Source organism: Dasypus novemcinctus, chromosome 22, assembly GCF_030445035.2.
Source record: "Dasypus novemcinctus isolate mDasNov1 chromosome 22, mDasNov1.1.hap2, whole genome shotgun sequence".
NCBI classification, from domain to species: Eukaryota; Metazoa; Chordata; class Mammalia; order Cingulata; family Dasypodidae; genus Dasypus; species Dasypus novemcinctus.
Genome location: NC_080694.1, coordinates 34,681,854 through 34,704,790, shown reverse-complemented (window position 1 = coordinate 34,704,790; position 22,937 = coordinate 34,681,854). Strand labels below are relative to the sequence as shown.

General features: G+C 52.2%; 2 protein-coding genes across 2 annotated transcripts in view; one reads left to right on the top strand and one right to left on the bottom strand.

Annotated features, from left to right (window-relative positions):
• Positions 1 to 6,333, top strand: part of SLC22A23 (solute carrier family 22 member 23) — a 221,153-nt gene extending 214,820 nt beyond the window's left edge. The window contains exon 10 of the mRNA XM_004483396.5: positions 1,642 to 6,333. Coding sequence (XP_004483453.2) covers positions 1,642 to 1,999 — 358 coding nt within the window. The 3' untranslated portion in view covers positions 2,000 to 6,333. The remainder of the gene's footprint in view (positions 1 to 1,641) is intronic.
• Positions 6,334 to 7,912: 1,579 nt separating this feature from the next.
• On the bottom strand, positions 7,913 to 19,368 carry PSMG4 (proteasome assembly chaperone 4). The gene is made up of 3 exons (XM_004483395.5): positions 19,162 to 19,368; positions 15,464 to 15,539; positions 7,913 to 8,105 (listed from the first exon to the last, which is right to left on the bottom strand). The coding sequence occupies exons 1-3, from the start codon at positions 19,333 to 19,335 to the stop codon at positions 7,984 to 7,986; spliced, it is 372 nt and encodes a 123-aa protein (XP_004483452.1). The 5' UTR covers positions 19,336 to 19,368; the 3' UTR covers positions 7,913 to 7,983.
• Between the last annotated feature and the right edge of the window lie 3,569 nt (positions 19,369 to 22,937).

The following is a 22,937-nucleotide window of genomic DNA, read 5'->3' as shown; positions in this document are numbered from 1 at the left end:
ATCAATACACCAAGACCATGCTGCCTTAATTACTACAACTTTATATTAAGTTGGGAAGTTAAGTCATCCAACTTTATTCTTTTTCAAAACTGTTTTGGCTATTCTGAGTTTTTGCATTGCCATATAAATGTCAGAGATAACTTATTATCTTTAAAAAGAAAAAGTCTCCTGGAATTTTGATATGTTGACTCTCTAGATCAATTGGGTAAGAACTGCCTGCCATTTTAACAATATTGAGTTTTCCCAGAAATCCATGATCATGGAATGTCTATCCTTTTATCTTTTTAAGTTTCTCTCAATAACGTTTTGTGGTTTTCAGCTTATGAGTCTTGCATTTCTTTCGTTGTTTCTAAATATTTTAGTCTTTTGATGCTTTTGTGACTGGAATTCTCTTAATTTCATTTCAGATTGTTGCTAGCATGTATACGTACACTTGACTTATGTGTATTGATCTTGTATTTGTGTCCTTGTGAAGCAGTCACTTTTTGTGAGTTAGGAGTCCCCTACAGGGCAAACCAGGAGAATCACAGACTCTTCAAGCTCTGGGAATTCACAGCCCTTATATCCCACCTGCTGCAGGACCCCCACCCCCTTTACCCCACCTCTGCCTGTGCATGTCCAAGGAGAAATGTTCCCTCTTGGGGGGGAGGGGCACTACTTCTTGAATAGTTTCATTAGAAAATTCTTCCTTAAACCTGCTGATATCTGTGTCCCTGAAACTTCTTCCCACTGACCCTCGGCTGCTCTCTCGTGCCAGGCAAACCATTCTGCTGCCCTTTCCTTGAGCCCCAAGGCCACCTCTGTCCCCCAGCTCTAGGCACAGTGGGAACCTGCTTCCTATTGCCTGAACACTGCTGCTCTCAGTGAGCCAGCAGGGCACTGCCCTGTCGGTGGCCACGTGGCACCAGCGCATGTCAGTCGAGGCTTCAGCAGTCCCTACCCCTCCCGGAGCTCTGAGTGGGTCCCCTCAGGTGGCCCGGGATGGAGACAGCAGCTCCTGCCATCGGCTTGCATTTAGGATTCCAGCTTAGGGCTGCAGTGAGCTCTACATAGGCTGGCTGCTGGAACCTTCTGGCACAGCGTTTCACGGAGATGGGACAGTTTCTCCTGCTGCTGTGCAGAATAGGAAATACGTGGGACACAACAATAACTGACATGAACTCCCAGTGCGAGGGCTCTTTCCTTTCAAATAATCTTCCAGCCTCTCCGCTTACAGCAAGGGGAGGCTCTCCATTTGGTGTCAGTGTGTCTTTACCTGCCTGCTCTACCTTGTGGTCATCCTCCCACCATTTTTAAAGTAAAGAGGTGGGATTTGGGGAAATATAATAGCATAATTCAATAGCACCTGGTTTTTCTTTCTCTTTATGGTGAGAAGCGTTTTTCATTTACAGTAGTATAAAGTCAGCTTTCAAGATAAGTTTATTTTGAGTTGATGGGTGAAAACATTAACTGAATGAGGGCGTGTCCAGATGCTGCCAAGGACGACAGCGTGGGACCGCGCGGTGTGGGTGGGGGTGCTGCAAGGGCTACGAGGATCTCGCTTCCCAGCCCCTGGCCCAGCCGCTTTGTGGTCGAGGCGGCCGCGCACTCCGGCAGGGGACGTTGCGAGCGGCCCCTGACGTGCGCGCCTTTCCCTCGCAGGTGCGGCGGGCTCGGGCTGGTGCTGGCCAGCGCGGGCTTCGGCATGCTCACGGCGCCCATCATCGAGCTGCACAACCAGAAGGGCTACTTCCTGCACCACATCATCTTCGCCTGCTGCACGCTCATCTGCATCATCTGCATCCTCCTGCTGCCCGAGAGCCGCAACCAGAGCCTGCCCGAGAACATCTCCAACGGCGAGCACTACACGCGGCAGCCGCTGCTGCCGCACAGGAAGGGCGAGCAGCCGCTGCTGCTCACCAACGCCGAGCTCAAGGACTACTCGGGCCTGCACGACGCGCCGGCCGCCACCGACGGGCTGCCCGACGGCGCCACGGCCAACGGCGTCAAGGCCATGTAGCTGCGGCCGGGCGCCGAGCCGCGGGGCTGGGCGCGGGGCTGCGGGCCCGCGGCCGGCCCAGGCAAGGCCACGGCGCTGCCGCTGGGCGCGCGCGGGGCTGGGCACAGGTGCGCGCCCGACGGACTGCCTGACGGAGTCAAGGCCACGGCGCTGCGGGAGTCAAGGCCACGGCGCGGCGGCCGGGCGCGCGCGGGGCTGGGCACAGGTGCGCGGCCGTGGGGCAGGGAGCAGCCCTCCTGCCACTGGGCCGCCGACCCCGAGATTCACAAGTGGTGTGGGGAAAAGGGTGTCTTTCTCAAAGCCCGAGGGTCGTGGGTTTCAGGACTGTAGACTCTATGGAAACAACCCTTCTGAGACTTTCTTTTCTGCCATTAAATGTTTGTATTTATTTTGGTCATTTTTACGAGAAGCACTTTATTCCCTTTTCTCTCAGTGACCCCAAAATGAGACCACTTCCTTTGGAAGAGAGGGGCGCCCATTCCAAGGAAGGCCCTTTCACAAACCCAGCGGCGGCATCTCCTCTAGGGGTGCTGTCGCGCGACTACTGCCCCCCAACCCACACTGGGGAGAGCCAAGCGGCTTATTGGGGGGCCGAGCCCCAAGGCTGCCTGCCCAAGTCAGAGACCCGGAACACCACCGTCCACCATTTCCACGACTGCAGAGACAGTGCGATGTAGGTTAGGTTTTGCTCGAGCCTGTGTGTTCAGAAGTCTTTCATTTTTTTTCCGTTTGTAAGGCAGGCGCTTTCTGCTCCGTGTTCAGTGGAAGCCGTTCACAGACGCCACTAAAACCAGCTTAGTGTCTCCTTCAGGGCCGTCCTTTTGTACTCAGTGCTGGAAGCTCACAGGGAGGGAAGCGCACATGAAGTGATCGATGGCCACCGCGCCACCGTTTTCTGACACCACGTCTGTGTACTTCAAGTACACGATGAAAAACCGTGCTGAGGTCTGCGACGCTTTTTCATTCATCCCACTTCCTGGATTTTAGCTCCAGCAGAAAACTCTCCTTTCATTTCCTTTTGTTTTGGTTTTTGCTGGCACTACTTGAAAACGTGGCTACTTTCTCAACTAAAAAATAAGAGGAGACATCACTAAAATAGACTAAATCCACAGGAGAGAGAGAGAGCCGCTACCCACACCCAGAGCACACACCTCGTAGGAAATCACCAGCTTCGATGACCTGACCGTCAGCTCTTACTGACTTCACGCCAGAGACTGGAAAACCTGCGGGAAATCCTCAAGGACTGGTTTTCCTCAGGCCGCCTTTGGTCTCCTCCCCTGCTTCTCATCGCTTCCGTCAGCTCCGAGAGGAGGCACAGGGCAGGGAGCAGAGGCTTCTCACAGGGGAGTCCGCCGGCCTTCTAGCCCCTCAAAAGCATCGAGACAGATTCAGAGACAGCAATAATTAACCAAAGGTCAATTCCCACCCCTGGCCCCGCTACCCAAGGGTTGTAATTGTGTTGCTTGTTTTGTCCTGGACAGTGGTTTCCCCTTACCTTTTCAGGTCAAACTTGCTCCCCCTGTCTACAGGGGTGGCTCAGAGGACACGCGGAGGCTTCCTCCAGGCCACTCAGGAGGCCCTAGACATCTCCTCCTCTAAGCAGCAAGCCTTTTTGGATCAGGTCGATGCCGCTTTGTAGCAACAATCACTGGCCTTTTGCCGACAGCCACGGGTTCTTCCTGGAATTCAGAGAAGGGGCCCCAAGCAAGAGGCTTCTGCTGTCCTCCACCACCCCTGCCCCCCACCCCACTGCACTTTGCCACGGGCCATGTCCCCCCAGGGAATTCTTGGTCTAGGGCCTGTGTTCAAGCAATTAGATGACTTCCAGCTACCTGCAGATAGAATCCAGAAAGAGGTTCTCTTAACCTGTCCTTTTCTCCCATCCCACCTTTTCACCTGGTCTGCTACTTGCTCTTTCTGCCCATTTCTCCCCTTCAAAAATGGTACAAGCATCAGTACCCACTGACTTGATTAAAAAGGTGGCGCAGGAGGTGAACAAAGCCGAAGCACACTGTCTAGTCTGCAGATGCGAGGAGTTGCAAGAGCCTTATTCGAGAGCCAGGTGCTTGGGGAAGAGCCTGACCAGCCTGTCCTCAGTCAACCTTCTCCAAGCCCAGCTCCCCTCGCCTGTGTCAGCCTCTTTGAGTCGCAGCTATTCTACATTTCCACCTTAGTCCTCCGCGTTCACCTTTACAAAGGCCTTTCTCTGGATGTGTGCAGCCTTCGCGTGCCAAACTCGTGAAATGCCTTCTGCCTCTTTTAGAGTTCTTACTGCAAAGCCGCCGGCAGTGCATCCCGTTCAAGACAGTGGGTGGCACAGACGGCAGCCAGGTCAGGAGGGGAGGCATCCCCGGACACCTCACAATCCATTTGCTGCACCGTGGAGAGACTTTTCAAATAACGGCAACTGTGAGCGTCCTTGGCTTGCTGGCAGGTCAGGTAGCACTTTGTTCAGAAACGTGCTGAAGCCGTGGTGTGCTGGCAGTGAACTCTAGGAAGGTGGTGGCAAGGTACAGCACTCACAAACTTCTGTCCCAAGGTCTCTGATCTCCATCTCAAATTACAACAATAAAAACTCGGGCCCGACAAGGACGATACTGACCGATCTGGCAGTCAGTTCTGATTCTACAAGTGTCGAAGAGAAGCAAGTTCTGAAGCCTGGGCTTTTGGAGCAGAGGCAAGTGCTATTTCTATAACCAAAGTCTAGCGGGTTTTGGTGAGACGAGACTGACTTGGCAGCGCCCTGGGCGCAGGGCGCCGCTCGGTGTGGAGGCCCTGCCGCTCTGTCCAGGCAGCTTCGAGGACGGGGCTGAGTGCCGGTGCTGCTGGCTATTTCAGCTTCTGGGCATCTGCTTAAGGGACTTGTACTCAGTGTGGCCAAAGCTGGGCAGAGTCCCTTGAGTCTGGCACCGAGGAAGAGAGCCAGGCATCCGGCTGGGACATACATTTGGTCCTGCCCTGCTGCGCAGGAGGGCACAGTGGCCGCAGGCCCCACCTCCAGTCTGTCATGCTAGAAGCGCCTCTGTCCTGTTTCCCCCGTGCTCAGGAGGGGAAACGCTTCTCAGGCACCTGCCGCTTGAGCCAGCCCTCCGCCCCTGCCCAGGGAGAGGCTCCACGTTCCAGCCTCTCTCCCTCCCCCACCCACTCTGTGCATCCCCCTCTGACCCTAAACATCCGGGAGCTTGGGTCTCCTTTCAATCAATTATGCACAAATGGGAACTGAGACGGGGCTGGATAGATCTTCGTTTTGTCCTTTTCCAGATGTGAGTGGTTCTTATCGAATTGGCCTACATTTTAGTGTCCCCCAGACAGCAGGAAGGAGTTTCGGATGTTTTGTCTTCTAAGAGTGTGCTTACCTGCAGCTGGAGGGAAAGGACCGGTGAGCTGGTTTGGCCACAGAACAGAAAGAAAGCAAAAATAAACCTCGTAAAGGAAGTGCTGCACTCGACATTACCACTTCCTAGAGCCAAACAAGAAGTCGCTGAGCTGAAGTGCCATGACATGTGTGTGTGACATCCCAGAGCCCAGCCCTGGCCTGCCGGTCTCTTTCCTTTAAAGGACAGCACTTCCCTTCCGTGTCGGGTGTGTAAGGTTTGGGGGAAGCGGTGCGCTGTGTTCTGTCTGGTGGGGGCACGCCCCCGCGTGTCCTGGCTGTGGTCCCATGTCCGATTAGGTTTAAGGTAAGAACTGTGTTCCTGTGTATGTGTTGACCGTGCCATCTGGTGACGCTCGGCCTTGGCACAAGCCAAGAGCGAGTCCGGGACTGTCGTACAAAGCTAAGCGTCTGCATGATGTCACCTCTGTTGTAACTCGGGGGGGAGTTTGTATGTAAATGTACAGAAATAAAACGTTGCCCCATTAACACACTTCCTCTGGAATGTCTTCCCTACCTCACCCGATGGTGTCCAGTGAAGGACCTTCCGCTACCGCTGACTCTGAGTCATAAAAATGCCCCGTGTTCCATTTCAAGTCTCCGGGCGTGACGGTGCACCGCTGTGTAAACCGAGGCAGCACTCTGGCCCCGAGAGGGGCTGGCGTCCCCACGCTTTGCCTGGAGAGCCCTAGCCGTCCGAGGCAGTCGGAGGCGCTCGCGCCTTTGACACAGGTTGTTTTCAGACCACCTGAGAAACGCGCGGCCGTCCCTAAACGTAAGGGGGATCTCCTCGTCGGTTCGTGTTCCACCCACCCCTGGCCTGAGGGTTCCTGGAGAGGTTGAGGAATGACTCTCACACTGTGATTCTGTGAGGAAAGACTGGTCACCCAGAAGCCTCTTCTTTAATGTAGTATTTTTTAACAAGAAAACACTATTTCTTTAATAAAGTATTTATACCAAACTCTTCTCTCAATAGCCCTGACTTTGTGTTACCTGCTATTCCCAGAGAGGTGCCGCTGTGCTTTCCAAGGCGGGTCCCCGGAGGACAGCACAGCGGCTCTGCAGGAGGGGAGCATGGCCGAGCCCCATGCTTACTCTCCAACGTGCCTTGAAGCCCTGGGCTGAAGGGTCACCGCCCCCAGGGTGCCAGCCACTGGCTCAGCGGAAGGTTGCTGCCACTGCGTGAGTCGTAGGGTCTTACCTTCCCGGCTGCTCTGACAAAGACCACACAATGGGCTGGCTTGCCAACAGGAACTTGCCGGCTCATGGTTTCAGCGGCTACACGGCTTGCTTCCTCCAGAGTTCCAGAGCGTTCCGGCTGGTGGGCAGTCCTTGGGCTCCTTGCCTTGCTGGCCCTTGGCAGAGTCACGTCTTCTCTTCGGGGTTCCGCTGAGCTCCAGCTTCTGGCTTTCTCTACCAGCCCTCTGGTACTAGGTTAAGGCCCATCCTGATTCAGGTGACCATACCTTAACCGCAAGTATCAGTAACATCATCACCGAAAGGTCCTACTTATAATGGGCTCATAGCCACAGGAACAGTTTTAAGATTGAGAGCGCGGTTTTGTCTTTTTTCAGCCGACCACGGGGCCTCCACTAGCCACATGCAGTAACAGAAGGCTCCAGCTGCACCCTGGAGACTTTGACCCCTGGGCTCAGCCTTGCCTGCGCTGAGAAGCACTGGGCCTCCTTGAAGATTTGCTGTCTGGTCTCTGGGGTAGGTCAAGGCATGGGTCACTGATGAAGGGCCCCAGGGGATTTTAGGGTGAAGCCAAGGTTAGGGACCCCGACCCATGAAATACTGGCTTTGGGAAAGGGATGTAAAAGAAAATGTATATCGTGTGATGCTAGAAAGACTGGAATCCATTTCAAACCATAGGGGGAACAAAGGCTGAGGATTAAACATGACCAAAACAGGGACTTGGGCCCAAAGGGAAAACCATGAAATGGTAACAGAAAGAGCAAGGAGGAGCGTTTAGATCCAATAAAAAAATAAAGGAGAAAAAAGGATAGTTGACACCTGAGTTGCCCAGACTTCCAGTTCACAAAGCCTCTGCATATTTAATCCAGCGCAGTGGGTGCTGCCATTCCCATTTTACAGATGAGGAAATGGCCCAGAGAGGTTAGCGCTGCCACAAGAGGACAAAGCAAGCAAGGAGTGGGGCTGGGCTCAAGCCCAGGCTGAGAGAGAAGTGCCCTGGAGCAGTCTGGCCTCAGTGGAAAGGGCAGGAGATGATGCAACAGCCTCAGGAGAAAACAAACCCACGGCTCCTTTATAAAGGCTCGGCTTCATTCTCGTGGGGAACACGCGCTGTTGGGTCAGGACTGATTTAAACTCTTCCTTGGATTATCAGATTAGCCCCCTTGAATCTCAGCCAAGTGGAACCCCACAGTAAACCATTTCTCTCAGCGAGAGGGAAGTGTTTACGGCCGATTTTGCTTTTCTCCTTCCCCAGATGGAGCTACGTGAGCCCAGCCCCCACGAGGGGAAGAAGGGCAGTTTGTAAGCCTAACGCTTTCAAGATGCCACGTAAGCCAACCAACTGAGGAACGCGGTCTGTTTATTTAAAAATGGTATCATACATAAGTTACAAATCCCGCCGTCCGCCCAGCAGCTAGAACTTCTCCGGGAAGGCCTCCATCTCCTCCTTGATCCTGTTCTCCACCAGCAAGGCGAAGCTGCTGTCGGTGTTGAGGAGGTTATAGCTGACGAACACCTGTTTGTTGGTCTTCCTGGCTGGAAAGAGAAACGGGAGGGAGGCACCTGCGGGCTCCTTGCCTCTCGTGCCTGCCTGAGGCCGGGGGCGCTTGGGGACAGAGCCCGGGTTTCAACAGAGAGGAAGGAGGTTCTACCCTGAGGTTCTACCCTGGACAGCCCGTTGGGCCGGCAGCTCCTCCTCTAGCACAGCAGCTCAGGGCGCCCCAGGGCGGCACACCCTGTCACCTGGGGGCATGTGGGAGCTGCCCCTTCACGTGCCCACCTCAGTTCCAGAAGCAGCAGGGGGGGCGGGGCGGCAATCTAGGTGAGGAGCCCTCGGGGAAATGCAAGCACTGAAGCCCAGGAACAACTGCAGCAGACGGATAGTTTCTGTTGTTTGTTTTCATTTTAAAAGCACAGATAATTTATCATTTAAAGTGTCTAAAATAAAATAGTGAAGTTCTCCTTTAGTACCACTCCCTCCACCGATTCCACACCCCTCCGAGAAATCATCTCTCATTTCGATTCACTTACACACACACACAAGTGGACACTATCAATTTGGTGATGGCTGTTTCAGCCCCTTTCTACAGAACCAGTAATAATAAGGTAAACTGGTACAACTGCAAACATCACGCTGACGCCCATCCCCAGAATCGGACCTGAAGGCAAGCCCGGCAGCGAGCGCAGAGCAGCTCACGCTGCCTGCTCGGCCTGCCCCCTTGCTGCGCCCACTGGCCTGAGGGCAGGGGAGACCTCTGGCCCAGCCGGCAGCCCACGCTGACGTCTGAGCCTCGCCGTCCAGCAGCACCATCAGCAGGCAGAGGCAGCACGGCGTCCCCTCGCCACGCGCCAACACCCCTGCCCGATGTTGCCCCCAGGGCGCTCCTCCGGCTGGCTGGCCGCCGTCACCCCCTGGGCTCCACAGGGAGCAACGGGAGGTGCCGTGGTTCTGAGGAGAACTGATCCGGGCTTCTGGAGACCTGGAAGCCCCTCTATAAGCTGAGGGGAGGGTGGGCCTCGGGTCCCAAGGCCTCTCTCTCAGGTACGGGGCCACGTGCCTCTTCTCAGGGCAGCCTGACTCACCTGTGGAGAAGGCGAGAGTCCGTCCCTCTGTCCTGCGGACAGACCGTGTCTCAGCTCACCTTCAACAGACTACCCCACTCCTGTCTACCAGCCCCACTGGGCCCCGCCTTGGAAACTTCTAGATGGGCACAGGTGTTAGAACTCAGAAGAGCAGAAATGGCCTAAGGGCCCAGTGTTTCAGAGGACGACCCTGCCAGCCCGTACCTCAACCTACCAGGCCTACTAAGCCTGAAGGCTTGTTCCAACTACAGCTTCTCTCTGAAGTCCTCCCCAAAAGCCTCAAGCACCCCCACTGCCGCACGTCTCATATTTTGTTACAAATACTTCTCTCTCTCCTCCAGTAGATCAGGGGTTCCCTAAAAACACAGGGAGAGGAGCTGGTTTGTTTTTTTCCAGCGCCAGTGTCTAGTTCATACCTGGTGGGGAGGAGCCCAGTCAACCCAACGTGGCCCTGGTTTATGCTGTTGTCCCAGCTTAACCAACTGCATCCCCTTTCACCCTAGCAAGGACGTGTCCCAATGCACATGACAAATTATATGATCACTCGATTAACAGGCGACTGATAACCGCTGATGAGCAAAATGCAAAGCCACTGATTAAACAGGCTTTAAGGGTTCCATGAAAAACAGCACGTCCCAGGGTCAAGTGCAAACAGAGGTCTTCAAAGTCATCTAACCCACTTCCCTGATGGTCATTTCCTCGTCCTTCAGTTAACGGCCCTTGAGTGCACAGCTGCCATGTGAGAGGTGCTGTGCTGGTAAGTCCACCTGTGACACAGGCACACCAGTGAAGGCCTCAGTCAGTGAGCATCTAAAGGCATGACCAGTGCCGAGCGCCTGCCCAGCACTCAGCACGAGAAAGCCCCGATGCCGTCACGCCAGTCATCAGCGTGACCTCTGCTGCCCTAAGCAAGTCCCAGTCTAGTGGGCAGACAGACACGGGCAGGAATGCAGTGGGAAAGACAGACTCAGGCCCTCGGGGAAGCACTCAGGGCAAGGTCCCAGCCTGGTGAGGCCACCGGAACCTGAGTGTCCAGATAGCGATTTTTAAATAATAACTCTTTTTATATTTTGAATTTCCTGATAGGCCCCTAGCTTTCACCCAGAGTAGTTTTTCAAAGAATATTTATAAAGTCAGCTTTCTGCCATGAAACTGTTATCCATGGGGGCTTAAATTCCCAGGCCAGACCACAGATGCCCACTTAGCTCGCTAGGCAGCTGGCATGCCTTTCCTTTGCAACACTGTCACAATAGCAAACAAAAGGAGAAAAACAGCGTATTATACTGACTCCAAGATGTCACTAGCTGTGACTTCTTCGTGGCTAATTTCTGTAGACAAAGAACGAACCCTGCCATCAATAAGAGCCCTGCCGTCAACTCTAAGATGCACCCCAATTTCAGAGGGGTTAAAATGTGAAAAAATGTGTGTTTGGAAGTGTGACGGGAAGCAGCTGTTTAGGTAGCTTGCAAGCTGGTGCTGGAAGGAGAGCTGACAGTGTTTCCAGCAGGGCCTCCTGTGGGTTTGCACGGTGTCCTATGCAGCCCCGGGGGGAGCTGGGCCCTCGGGGTGCAGGGCTTCCTCCGTCACCCCAGCCCACCGCCCGCAATATCCATTACCCAGGCGTGCAGGGACACGAGGGGGTCTGGGAATCACCAGTTCCGGGATGGTCACAAACAAATCGAGAGCATTATAGAAACACTGCCAGAGGGACCCACGGAACCCCACCCCTTCATAGCCTAGCTTCACGGCAGGAAAGCCCCTCGCCCCTGGGGCCCGCTGTGATTTCACCCATTCTAATTGCTAAGATAGGTCTCGGCAGGTTGCAAAAACATGTCCCCCGGCACCACGTCACACAGTCCTAGCTCTGCCCCCAGAGCAGCACGGAGTACAAGGATCCCCAGGCACATCACAGTCCTCCAGGGGCTCCTGTGCCTGCCCAGAGCCCTAACGGCACCTCTTGTCCTGGCAAGAGCCCTGCCTCCTTACAAAACACCGTTTCAAGACACCTCCCCTTTCTCATTAGCACCCCCCCACCCCAGACAACTGGCCAGCAGAGCACAGGGCAGTGCTGGACTACCCTTTCCTGGGGTCCCCTCTGACCTTAAGCTCTTTTTTGCATATGAACTGACCTCGGGCCTCCATTCCGAGGAGATATCTGAGCCTAAGCCAGGTGCTTTACTTTCTTGGTACAAAACTTCATCCTCTTATCTGGGCACACCAGCCAAGCCCCGCCCTCTCTCAAATGGCAGCCTGTCACCCTGCACTGTGCTGAGCCCTTCCAATTCTGTCTCTATAAACGTGGGCATTTTCCCCCATCTTCATCCCACTAGGGATGGGCCTCGAGTAATCTGCTTAACACTAGGCGCATGACCCCTTAAACACTTACAAATATACACTGACGGGCTTGGAGGCAGAGGGGCACCGTGTCTTCACTTCACTTTCATGTGGCTCAGGAGAAAAATACTGGGGCAAAGAGAGGCAAGGGGGAGAATTACAAGACCTGAGTGAAGTTGCAAGCAGGACTTCTTTGGAACTTCTTGGAACTTTTCTGTAAATCTGAATTGCCTCCTAGTAAAAAGTTACCAAAATCATTTACTTGTCAGGTTTCTGCAATTCCAAGCTAGAGAGAAAGTGCATTTGATGTTCCTAGAATGCCAACTGCCTCCCCAGTCCCACCACCACCTCCACCCTATTTGTACCCAAAACTCGGGTGACAAGTCTAGATGGCTCCGCCCCTCAACCTGCGTGGCAGTCTCCCCTGCTCTGCCTGCACGTGCTGGGTACTTTGTCCTCAGCTTTGTGGCTGCAACTCAGCATCACTCAGCTATAAATTCCTGCTTGCCAGGTGTATTGGTCAGCCAAAGGGGTGCTGATGCAAAATACCAGAAATTGGTTGGTTTTTACAAAGGGTATTTGTTTGGGGTAGGAGCTTAAAGATACCAGGCCATAAAGTATAAGTTACTTCCTTCACCAAAGTGTATTTCCAAGTGTTGGAGCAAGATGGCTGCCGACATCCACGAGGGTTCAGGCTTCCTGGGTTCCTCCCTTCCAGGATCATACTTCTCTCTGGTTTCAAGGTTCCTTTCTTCCCAGAGCTTGCTTCTTCTTGGGCTCAGGGTCCCTCTCTTCCTGGGGCTGGCTTCTGTTTCTTCTTTGAGCTTACTTCCCACTGACCCAGCTTAAGGGCTTCAGCATCAAACTCCAACACCAAAACTCCAACATCAAAAACCCTCAACTCTGTCCTTTGCCATGCCTTTTATCTGTGAGTCCCCACCCACCAAGGGGCGGGAGAGAAACACCCTAATGACATGGCCCAATCAAAGCCCTAATCATAGCTTAATCAAGCCCAGGTACAGACCTGATTACAAACATAATCCAATATCTATTTTTGGAATTCATAACCATATCAAACTGGTACACTCCACCCTCTGATTTCCAAAAAGACATTACAATATTCGAAAAAACCTTAAATCAGTAACAAGGCAAGTACTAAATCATTTCACAATCAATTTAAAGAAACACAGTTTGTCTTAGGGCAAAGTCCTATCTGCTATAGACCTCTGAAACTTACAAAACAATTTATCTGTTTCCAATACACAAATGGACAAAGCATAAACATTTTCATTACAATACGGAGAAACTGGGAGGGAAACATGAGTCACGGGTCCTCTACAGTTAGTAAACTTGCAGGGCATCCTCCATTCAATTTCAGTCTGAGAGTCATTCTTAAGATGATGGTTTCTTCTCCTTGGGGCCATATGGGAATCCACCCTTTCCACAGTCTTGCCCAATGGCCATTTTCTTGGTTCCACCCTCATCAAGCATCTGGGTGTCGACCAAACTCCAGACCTCACCCTCCAAGAGTGTTGGGGTGATTGCCACACCTTATCCAATCTTTGGGTTAGAGTCTTAACACCCCCCCCCCCCCAGTACAGTGACATGAAGACAGCACTCCCCCTAACCTTTGGCATATAGGCTCAACCCTCTCAGAGCAATGAGTTGACCACCTGGCCTTCCCTAACCTTTGGGGGACAGGTCCACCACTCTCAGACCTGTGGGGTGCAGACCTTAACTGCCCTAACCCTTGGGGAATGTGCTCCACCCTCTCTGTACCCTGGGGTGGCAAAACTCTCCCAGAACATCAGACAGGAACATCCACCCTCTTCAACAGCTGGGGCAAACTCACTCTCTCTGTACACATGGGTGAGGTTCCTCTCTTGGCCCAAGGTGAAGTCTTAATTCCAGATCTCAGCTTCCATGGTTTTCCTCTTGAATTTGTTTCCCCTTCAGTCCCTCCTTTCCATGACCCTTTTATTACAGGCTGACGGTGGTTTTGTGCATACAGCTCTCTCAAAAAGCTTGTTGGTTTGGCATACAGGAAGCAGAGGTCCAAGTCACAGACAGTAAGACTCTCCACAAGTCTTTCCTAGATAAATGCATCTTCAAACCTGATTTACAAGTTCCAAGTTTAGTTAAGTCCTCCAGTGGGGCACTTTCATCTGGGAACTTGATTTCCAGAGGCTTGGAATTTCCAGAATCAGTTCCTGTTTTCTTTGTGCCCAACAGTTCAGTCCTCAGCATATCTCTCTCATCTAGCATTTTGCAATAAGCTGTAAGCAGAAGCCACGCTGCATTCTCCAGGTTTACTTTGAAAATTTCTTCAGCTAAATGCCTAGGTTCGCCATTTTCAAATTCTGCCTTCCATAAAACATCAGAAATTAATCTAAGTTCTCTGAAACATTAAAGCACGGATCCCCTTTCCTCCAGTTTCCAATAATAGTTTCATCATTTACTTCTAAGGCATCTTATCAGCATCCATACTGCTATCAATAGTCTCTTCTTCAAAGCACTGTAGGTCTTTTCTTCCAAGCATCTCACAATTACTCCAAAAAATACCACTTACCCATTTATAAAACCATTCCAGCGGTTCAGTAATTGCAAAAGCACTTCCCCACTCCTTGGTACCAAATTCTGTATTAGTCACCTAAGGAGTGCTGATGCAAAATACCAGAAATTGGTTGGTTTTTATAAGGGGTACTTATTTGGGGTAGGACCTTACAGATACACACCAGGCCATAAAGCATAAGTTACTTCCTTCATCAAAGTCTGTTTTCACATATTGGAGCAAGATGGCTGCCGACATCTGCCAGGGCTTAGGCTTCCTGGGTTCCTCCCTTCCAGGGTCTTGCTTCTTCCTGGGCTCAGGGTTCCTCTCTCCCTGGGGCTGGCTTCTGTTTCCTCTGTGAGGTACTTCCCAGGGCTCCAGCTTAAGGCTTCAGCTTAAGGCTTCAGCATCAAACTCCAACATCAAAAACCCTCAACTCTGTTCTTTGCCATGCCTTTTATCTTGGTGGGTGGGGACTCAACGCCCTACTGATGTGGCCCAATCAAAGCCCTAATCATAACTTAATCATGCCCAGGTACAGACCAGATTACAAACATAATCCAATATCTATTTTTGGAATTCATAACCATATCAAACTGCTACACCAGGGATCAGGATGATAGACTTTTCCTTATACAGAACCTACCGCGGCTGAAACATAAGTGCCTCAAAGTCAGCAACTGGACCCACTCACCGCGTTCCAGCATCGGGGGCACGGCAGCAGGCTCCAGCGCTGAACTGAAAGGTCATTCTAAGACAAGCTGCTGCTGCACCCAGAGGACGCGGGGGCTGCCGAGGCTGTGCTGGAGTCATGCTTGCCCCACTAGGGGCAGGCTGGGTTGGGGTTTGCAGGGCGCACACCACTCTTCCCCACCCTGCCTGGGAGTTCCCAGGAAAAGTATGTGGTGGGGGCTGGAGAGGTGGAGCCTTCCACCCAGGCACCCTGCCATGCCACCCACTTTCCACTGCATTCAGCTAGCACCAAGCTCCTTTCCAAGCCCTGGACAGCAGGGTTCAGCCAGCTCCCCACAGACTCCCGGACCCACGCCTGGTGGGGGGGTTCAGCCAAGCCCCTGCCATCCCCCCTTCCAGCTGTGCCCTCTCTGGTACCCAAGGTGGCAGCTGCACCTCAGAAGGGGACTCCACAAGCCTGTCACTCATCAACCTGGATGGCAGCCAGCGGCAATATGGGATTCCCACAGGGCAGGCTGGCCGTGTGGCCACGGTGTGGACGGTCAGCAAAGATGGGCTGGGACCCGAGGCCAGCCACGCTCGCCTGGAGGGAATCGGCTGCACTTTCCCCTAATGCAAAGGCTCTCTGCTCTGAAGTGACCTTCTCTTGGTTCCAGGGGGCAGCGAGGCCCCGAGGACCACTTGGGGACATGGGCATGTGTGCCCTGGGCAGCCCCAGGCCGGCGGTACATACCTAAGCGCTGGGCCAGGCCCGTGGACGTCGTGTCAGAAGAGTCTCCGAGGAGGGAGGTGGACACTGGGACAGAGTCCTGAAAGCAAAGCAAAGAATGCGGTGCTGCTTCTCCCCCTGGAGGAGCTCGCCGTGCCGCTGCTGCCCGAGTCCTCGTGAGGGTGGCAGTGCCAGGTTCTGACAGGTTAGGAGATGGAAGGGCTTGCCTTGGCGTCAGCAGCCAACAGGCTCATCACCCGACACACATGAGACCGCTGCCTCGGGAACAAACTGAAGAGAAGCCCCGGAGCTGTCAGTGAGTTCCAGGGCTCAGGTGACATAGTGCTCCTTTCAGTGCAGGAGACCCCAAAGGTGCTGAAGGGCAGCAATACAGCAGGAGGAGGGCAAACAGGACCATGAGGGCCACGGCAAGAGCAAAGCTGACCTGCACGGGGGTGCTAAGAGCCTCCAGGCCCCTCTCACCCTCCAGAGCTGACAGCTAAGGCAGGAGGCTTAGCTCCTCATCTCAGCTCGTAGGAACACACCCCTGTGCCCCTCTGCTTGGATTCTGCAGGTTCAACAAGAGCCTTGGGACTTGGGGAAAGGCCTCCAGCCACCAGGGTCCAAACAGTGAAAATAAAATTTCGGAATGCGCTTGGCTAGTACTCATTTCAGATAAGCCAATAAAACCAAAGGAAGAGTATAAATAATGCTAGCCCTTCTGAAATTAACTTCTTTGGAAGTAATTTCCCTTCCCGTTAAAAAAGGCCTAGCTTAAAAGAAAACTCCACCAACTTATAACACACCCAAAGCTACTCTTATTAAAATAGGAGACTCTGGAAGAAATGGCTTCAGTACAGAGGTCTGAGTGTTTGGGAAGCAGGGAGGCTTTTGGAGGGACTGAGTGTGTGCAGTCAAGGTGCTGGAGATCAGTGCCCTCCCACCACCATCTGGAAAGACACGGCCGAGCTGACCAGAAAGGTGCTTTGTACAAACCCCTTGTCTGGGAAGCGGACTTGGCCCAGTGGTTAGGGTGTCCGCTTACCACATGGGAGGTCCGCAGTTCAAACCCCGGGGCCTCCTTGACCTGTGGAGCTGGCCCATGTGCAGCGCTGATGCGCGCAAGGAGTACCCTGCCACACAGGGGTGTCCCCCGCGTAGGGGAGCCCCACGCACAAGGAGTGCACCCCGTAAGGAGAGCCGCCCAGCGCAAAAGGAAGTGCAGCCTACCCAGGAATGGCACCACACACACGGAGAGCTGATACAGCAAGACGAGGCAACAAAAAGAGACACAGATTCCTGTGCCGCTGATAAGGATAGAAGTGGTCACAGAAGAACATGCAGCGAATGGACACAGAGAGCAGGCAACTGGGGGGGGGATTTTAAATAAATAAATCTTTAAAAAAAAAAACAAACCCCTTGTCTTCTAAGGGGTCAAAGGAACTTCCACACAGAATGAGAACGGAAAGAGGACCAAAAACCACATGGCAAAAACAAAAGCACTTACTGCACACATTTTTGTTAAAAAAGATAGAGAAACACAATCCTAAATAATGAATTTACTGTTTACATAATTCAAGTTCAACATTTAGCTGAAGGGTGATCCTTTTTACAGTTAAAATCTCCTGAAAAAGAAAATCTACCTCAACAGGATGAACTTTTCTCACCAAAAAAAAAAGTAAAAACCCCACACTGTGACTCCTCCTTAACCATTTACTACTTTCGAAATCAGAGGGTGACAAGCTGGCCTCCCAGGCAGGCACACGCCCAGGTGAGTCTGACTGTGCCTGGGGCACCTGCAGCACTTTCTCTCACGCAGCCAAGCATGTCCTAGACTATCTGAGCAGACACAGGGTCCACCCCGCGTCCTCCCGGCCAGCCCCGCATCCGCCCTGGTCTGGGCTGTGAAAGAACACCTCGGGGGACTGTGTCAGCCTAGCTCTGCAGCCTCTCTAGGCCCAAGAGGCAAGCCAGCTGGAGGACCACAGCCGTGGGTGGTTCTGTCCCATAGGTCTTGCTTCTTTGTGTGCAGTTTGCTTGGGGGAAATGGGTAGGGGGAAGGATTCCCCGCAGACCTTTGGTGCCGTCCTCCACACAGAGGGCAGCCAACTTCCTCAGTGAAGGGCCAGAACCTAAATAACTCAGGCTCCATGGCTCACAGGGCCTGTACGACTCGATTCTGCTCTCCTAGACAATACCTAAATGGAGGGGCATGGCTGCGTTCCAGAAACTATTACAAAGTAGCTGGGCCAGCTCATAGGCCACGGCTTGCTGACTCCTGCTCCACGGGAATCTTTGTGTCCTGCCTTAATCTGTGGCGTGCATCTCTTCTCGCCGGCTGGCTTGGTCCTCTGCCCCAAGAGGCCAACAGAAGGCACACAAGGTTGCCAGGGAGTGGACCGGGGCTTCCGGTAGGTTCACTCCCTGAGCCCTGCCCCTTTTCCTTTTCCTGACTGGTCCTGGAAGACTCTGAATTTCCAACTGAGAACATGTATCCTACTGGAGGCTCTGACCACAAGTGGTCATGCTCCCAAAGCACTCACTGGAGGAGCCCTGACTCATCACCCCAAAGCAGCACGGCATCCAAGGGCTGAAACAGGGTTCAGCAAGCACTGCCTGATCTTACCACTGGGCAGCACTGGGCGCCACATGACCCACAGCCTAACCAGCTGTTGATTCCACTGCCGGCTGCCCTTCAGATAACAAACCTCACTGCCTCTCTGGCTTTGGGTTACTGGAAATTCTTCCCTGGGGAACCCCAAGGAAGGAGGGGTGAGGAAGGGCTCACTCACTGTCAACGGTATCTCAAGAGCAGCCACCCTGAGTCAGACCCTGGAGATGCAAGATCTAACAAACACCCTTATCCTCCAGTGGAAGAGCCTGACAGTGCCCGGCAGGTAGGAGCAGGTCAAGGTGCTGCAACAGTGGCGTGTGTGAGGGCAGGAGATCCCAGGGTCCCGGGGAGCCGAGCACGGGGTTCTGAGGGTCACTCTGGCGTACTGGGTTGAGCCACTTTCATCAAAGGTCTGAGGAGAGAAGGGTGGCAACGGCTGACTCTTCACACCATCACTCTGCTGCCCTGTGGAGATTGCACCAGGAGGAGCAAAGGTGGAAGCAGAGAGAGGAGAGAATACAGAGCCTGCCTCAGGGGGTTGAAGTGAACAAGGTGAGAGGTGACTGGATTCCTAGAGATTCACTGATCTGGCAGGTGACATCAAGAGTGGCTGCAAGGATGTAAAAAACCCTGCGCCACCAGAAGGGCTGAGCTGACATAGGGAGCGGAGCGAGGAGGAGGGTTAGGGGAGGGGCGGGCTGGGGGCGTGGGGAGGATCAAGAGTTTGGTCTTGAACATTTAAAGGATGAGCCCCCCCGTTAGACATCCAGTGAGGCCCAGCAGGGCGAAGGGGAGGAGAGGTCTGGGCTGGCGATGTCAGTAAACGCAGGTGAGATGGAAACAGTGAAGGTAGGAGAGTTAAGGAACAGGTGCCCCCCACCCCCGGCAAGGGAACGGGGAGGAGGAGCCGGCCAGGGGGCGCGCCCGGGGAGGGGCGGGCCCCGGCGCCCACGTGCCCGCCTCACGGCGCCCCGCAACCTCCGGGTTTTACATAAATGGAATATCCTCCCCGCTCCCTAAGACATCCCAGAGCGGTCGGGGCAGGCCCGGGGCGCACCCTGGGGCGCCCGGCCCGAGCGCCGGGGGCCCACCCGCGGCCCGCACTCACGTAGCGGCTGCACATGGCCACGGCGAGGTTGCGCAGGTGCGGCGCGGCCCCCACCCACAGGAAGAGCGAGTCCGTCAGCCGCATGACGTGGAAGTGGACGAGCTGCTCCCACAGCCTCGCGCTGAAGTTGTGCAGGGACACGTCCCCGCCCGCGGGCCCCGCCGGCCCCTCCATGCCCCCGGCCCGCGCGCGCCCCGCCGCCAGGCCCTACCCGGCGAGCGCCGAGCGCCAGACCCGCGCCGCGGAGCGCCGAGCCACCGAGCGGCTTCCGCTCTCGGCCCCGGGGGGGGCGGGGCCGGGCCTCGGGCTTCCGGGGCGGGGCCGGGCCTCTGCTGCCTGCCTCCCGCCGGCCTGTCGGCTCTGGGCCGCCCCTCTGCGCTGCCCGGAAGCCTGCTGTCACCGCGGGCAGGGGGTGGGCGCGGCCGGAGTCCCCGCGGCGGCGCCAGGGAAGCCCGCGGAGTCCAGCCCTTCACCCTGTTACTGTTTATGAACGAAACGGATGTGCTGAAGCTAGCCATCTGGTCTCCCCAGCGCCTGAACCGGCCTTAAAAGAAAATCTCAATTAGAAAGGGAGTGGCCGTCACCATCCCAGAATCCTCAGGATTGGGGGATAAAATATGGACTAGAGTGGACTTACTCTAGCAAAGGAATTCTAGCAATGTGATGCTAGCAATGGAAGAAATTACATCACTGATGTGGAGACAGTGGCCCCTGGAGGTGCTGACAGGCAGGGAGAGGGAAAAAGAGGTGTAATACGTGGGTAATTTCAGGACTTGGAATTATCCTGCGTGACACTGCAGCGACAGATATGGGTCATTATATATACGGCCATAACCTACAGAATTGAGTGGGAGAGTGTATACACTACAATGTAGACTATAACCCATGCTTAGTGACAGTGTTCCAAAATGTATTCATCCATTGCAATGAATGTACCACACTAATGAAAGAAGTTGTTAATGTGGGGAAGGGTGGGAGGTGTGGGGAGTGGGGGCATATGGGAATCCCTGGTATTTTTTTATGTAATCTTAAGTGACTTTTAAAAATAAAATATATATTTTTAAAAATCAACATTTTTTTTTTAAAGATTTTTATTTTTATTTATTTAATTCCCCTCCCCTCCCCCGGTTGTCTGTTTTCTGTGTCTTTTTGCTGCGTCTTGTTTCTTTGTCCGCTTCTGTTGTCAGCGGCAAGGGAAGTGTGGGCGGCGCCATTCCTCGGCAGGCTGCTCCCTCCTTCGCGCTGGGCGGCTCTCCTTATGGGTGCACACCTTGCGCGTGGGGCTCCCCTACGCGGGGGACACCCCTGTGTGGCACGGCACTCCTTGCGTGCATCAGCACTGCGCATGGGCCAGCTCCACACGGGTCAAGGAGGCCCGGGGCTTGAACCGCGGGCCTCCCATGTGGTAGACGGACGCCCTAACCACTGGGCCAAAGTCCGTTTCCCAAAAAATCAACATTTAATTCAGTTCCTTGAACAGCGAGAAGAGCTTCCTCTCATGGCAGCATGTTTGGGTTTTGATTTGCTTTACCAATATCCTCCTCATCTTAGCAGCCCTGTAACTCCAAAGAACACCTTAAAGGTGGCAAGGATTTTGAGAGAAACCTTCAAAAGGAACTACCTTAAGTGAGTGCAAGGATGTGTAGCTGTCTCTAGACTCCAGCCACCTGAACTGGAATTGTGAGTAAGCAAGGGCCTTGTGCTAACTTTTAAACCTCTCTGAAACTCAGCTCCATCATCTGCAAACTGGAAATAGGCTTCTTTCACTCAGCATAATTATTTTGACAAAATTTGTCCATGTTGGTGTGTACACCAATGATTCATTCCGTATTATTGCTGTGTAGTATTCCACCAAGAAAGGATAAGAGGACAAAGAGGGCAAAATGGTGGCCATCAACATCCCTGCTGAAGAACTCCTTAATAAATTTTAGTCAACTTAATTTCAGCACAGAGCTGATATAAGTAAGCCTTCAAAGGATTGAGAGAGAGTGCCTCAGGAAATACTTTGTCATTTTCTGTTGCAGTCACTGTTGCAGTTTAACACTGTTGCAGTTTAAGCCAGAAGCAACAGAATTCTGCTTTTAAAACTGATAGGTCTGAGTTAACTAAATTGAAATTAAGGGGATAAGTATTTTTATAGTTTTGTTCTATTTGCTAATTATCAATAATCCAACAATTTAGTTAATTAATGTATATAATAACTGCATATATATTTAAATGTACATTTGAAGTTTTGACCAGCAGTTATAACCTGGGAAACCGTGGCTACAATCAAGATAGTGAGCCTGTTCATCACCTCCAAAGGTTTCCTCAAACTCCTTGGTAATCCCTCCATCCTACCTCCCTTCCCACCATCAGTGATCTGCATTCTAGCACTACGGATTAGCTTGCATTTTCTTGATTTTTATATAAATGAAATCATTGACTGTGTACAGTTTTGTCTGGTTTCTTTCACACAGCATAATTATTTTGAGATTTATCCATGCTGGTGTGTGCACCAAGAGTTCATTCCCTTTTATTGCCGAGCAGTATTCTAGTCTTTGGCCACATCATAATTTGTTTACCCCTTCATTTGTTGATGTTCGTTTGGGTTGTTTCCAGGCTTTAGATGTTACAATAAAACTTCTGTAAACATATGTGTACAAGTGAGTCTTTGTATGGACATGTGTTTTCATTTCTTATAGGTAAATACCTAGGAATAGAATGGCTAGATCGTATCGTAGGTATATGTTTAACTTTCAAAGAAAACTGCCAAAACATTTTCCATGATGATTTACCATATTCCTTTCACACCAGCAGTGCAAGAGATTTCCATTTCTTTCACATCTTCACCAAGCAGTGGAGACCATATAACTGCTTGGTATGATCAGTCTTTTTAGTGTCAGCCATTCTAATAGGTACATAGAAGTAGCTCACTGGAATTTTAATTTGCATTTCTTTGGAATTCATACCACCCCCTAACACAAAAATTTACTCAAAATGACCACAAACTCAAACATAAAACATAAAACTATGAAACTATAAAACTATGAAATTTCTAAAAGAACATAGGAGAAAATCCTCATGACTTTGGATTTGGTGCACATTTTTTAGATAAGACACAAAAAGCATGATCCATAAAAGAAGAAATTGATAAAATGGACTTCCGCTCTGCAAAAGACACTGCTAAGAGAAAGAAGAGACAAATCACAAACTGGGAGAAAATCTTTGTAACGCATGTATCTGATAGAGGATTTTTATCCAGAATATATAAAGAACACTCAAAACTCAATAATGAAAAGACAAACATCCAATTAAAAAACAGGTCAAAGATTTGAACAGGTGTTTCACTAAAAGAGATGCACAGATAACAAATGCATGAAAAGATGTTCGACATAAATTGATCATTCCAGTACATAGCACTGATTAGCATGGTCGGCAATATAAAGAGAAAATCCATTTCATCTGCTCATACCACCTAGGTTGATGGGTTATTGTGTGCCAGTCAGTCACAGTTTTATCTAAAAGAGATTCTGATTCAGGATGGTGCACTGAGCGCACATACATCATCTCTTCCTAACATAAATCTATTAATATGCTAGTAAATGAATTAAAACATAATCGCCCAGCAATGAAAAGAATGGGAAGATAGCTATCTTTAGACAACCCATTTTGGGAAGACAGAAAGTGGATATCAGAGCCTTCTCTAATGAGGCAGAATGCAGAGGAATACGGCCAGAGGGTGGGTGTAAAAGAAGCAGCCCACCCACCTGGCATTACCCAAAGGTCCCCAAGCT

Coding starts and splice junctions, on each gene's coding strand:
- PSMG4 (XM_004483395.5), bottom strand. CDS start 19,335: ATGGAGGGGCCGGCGGGGCCCGCGGGCGGGGACGTGTCCCTGCACAAC. Junction 15,540..19,161: donor TGGCCATGTGCAGCCGCTAC/GTGAGTGCGGGC, acceptor CTTTGCTTTCAG/GACTCTGTCCCAGTGTCCAC. Junction 8,106..15,463: donor GGGCCTGGCCCAGCGCTTAG/GTATGTACCGCC, acceptor TTCTCTTTCCAG/CCAGGAAGACCAACAAACAG.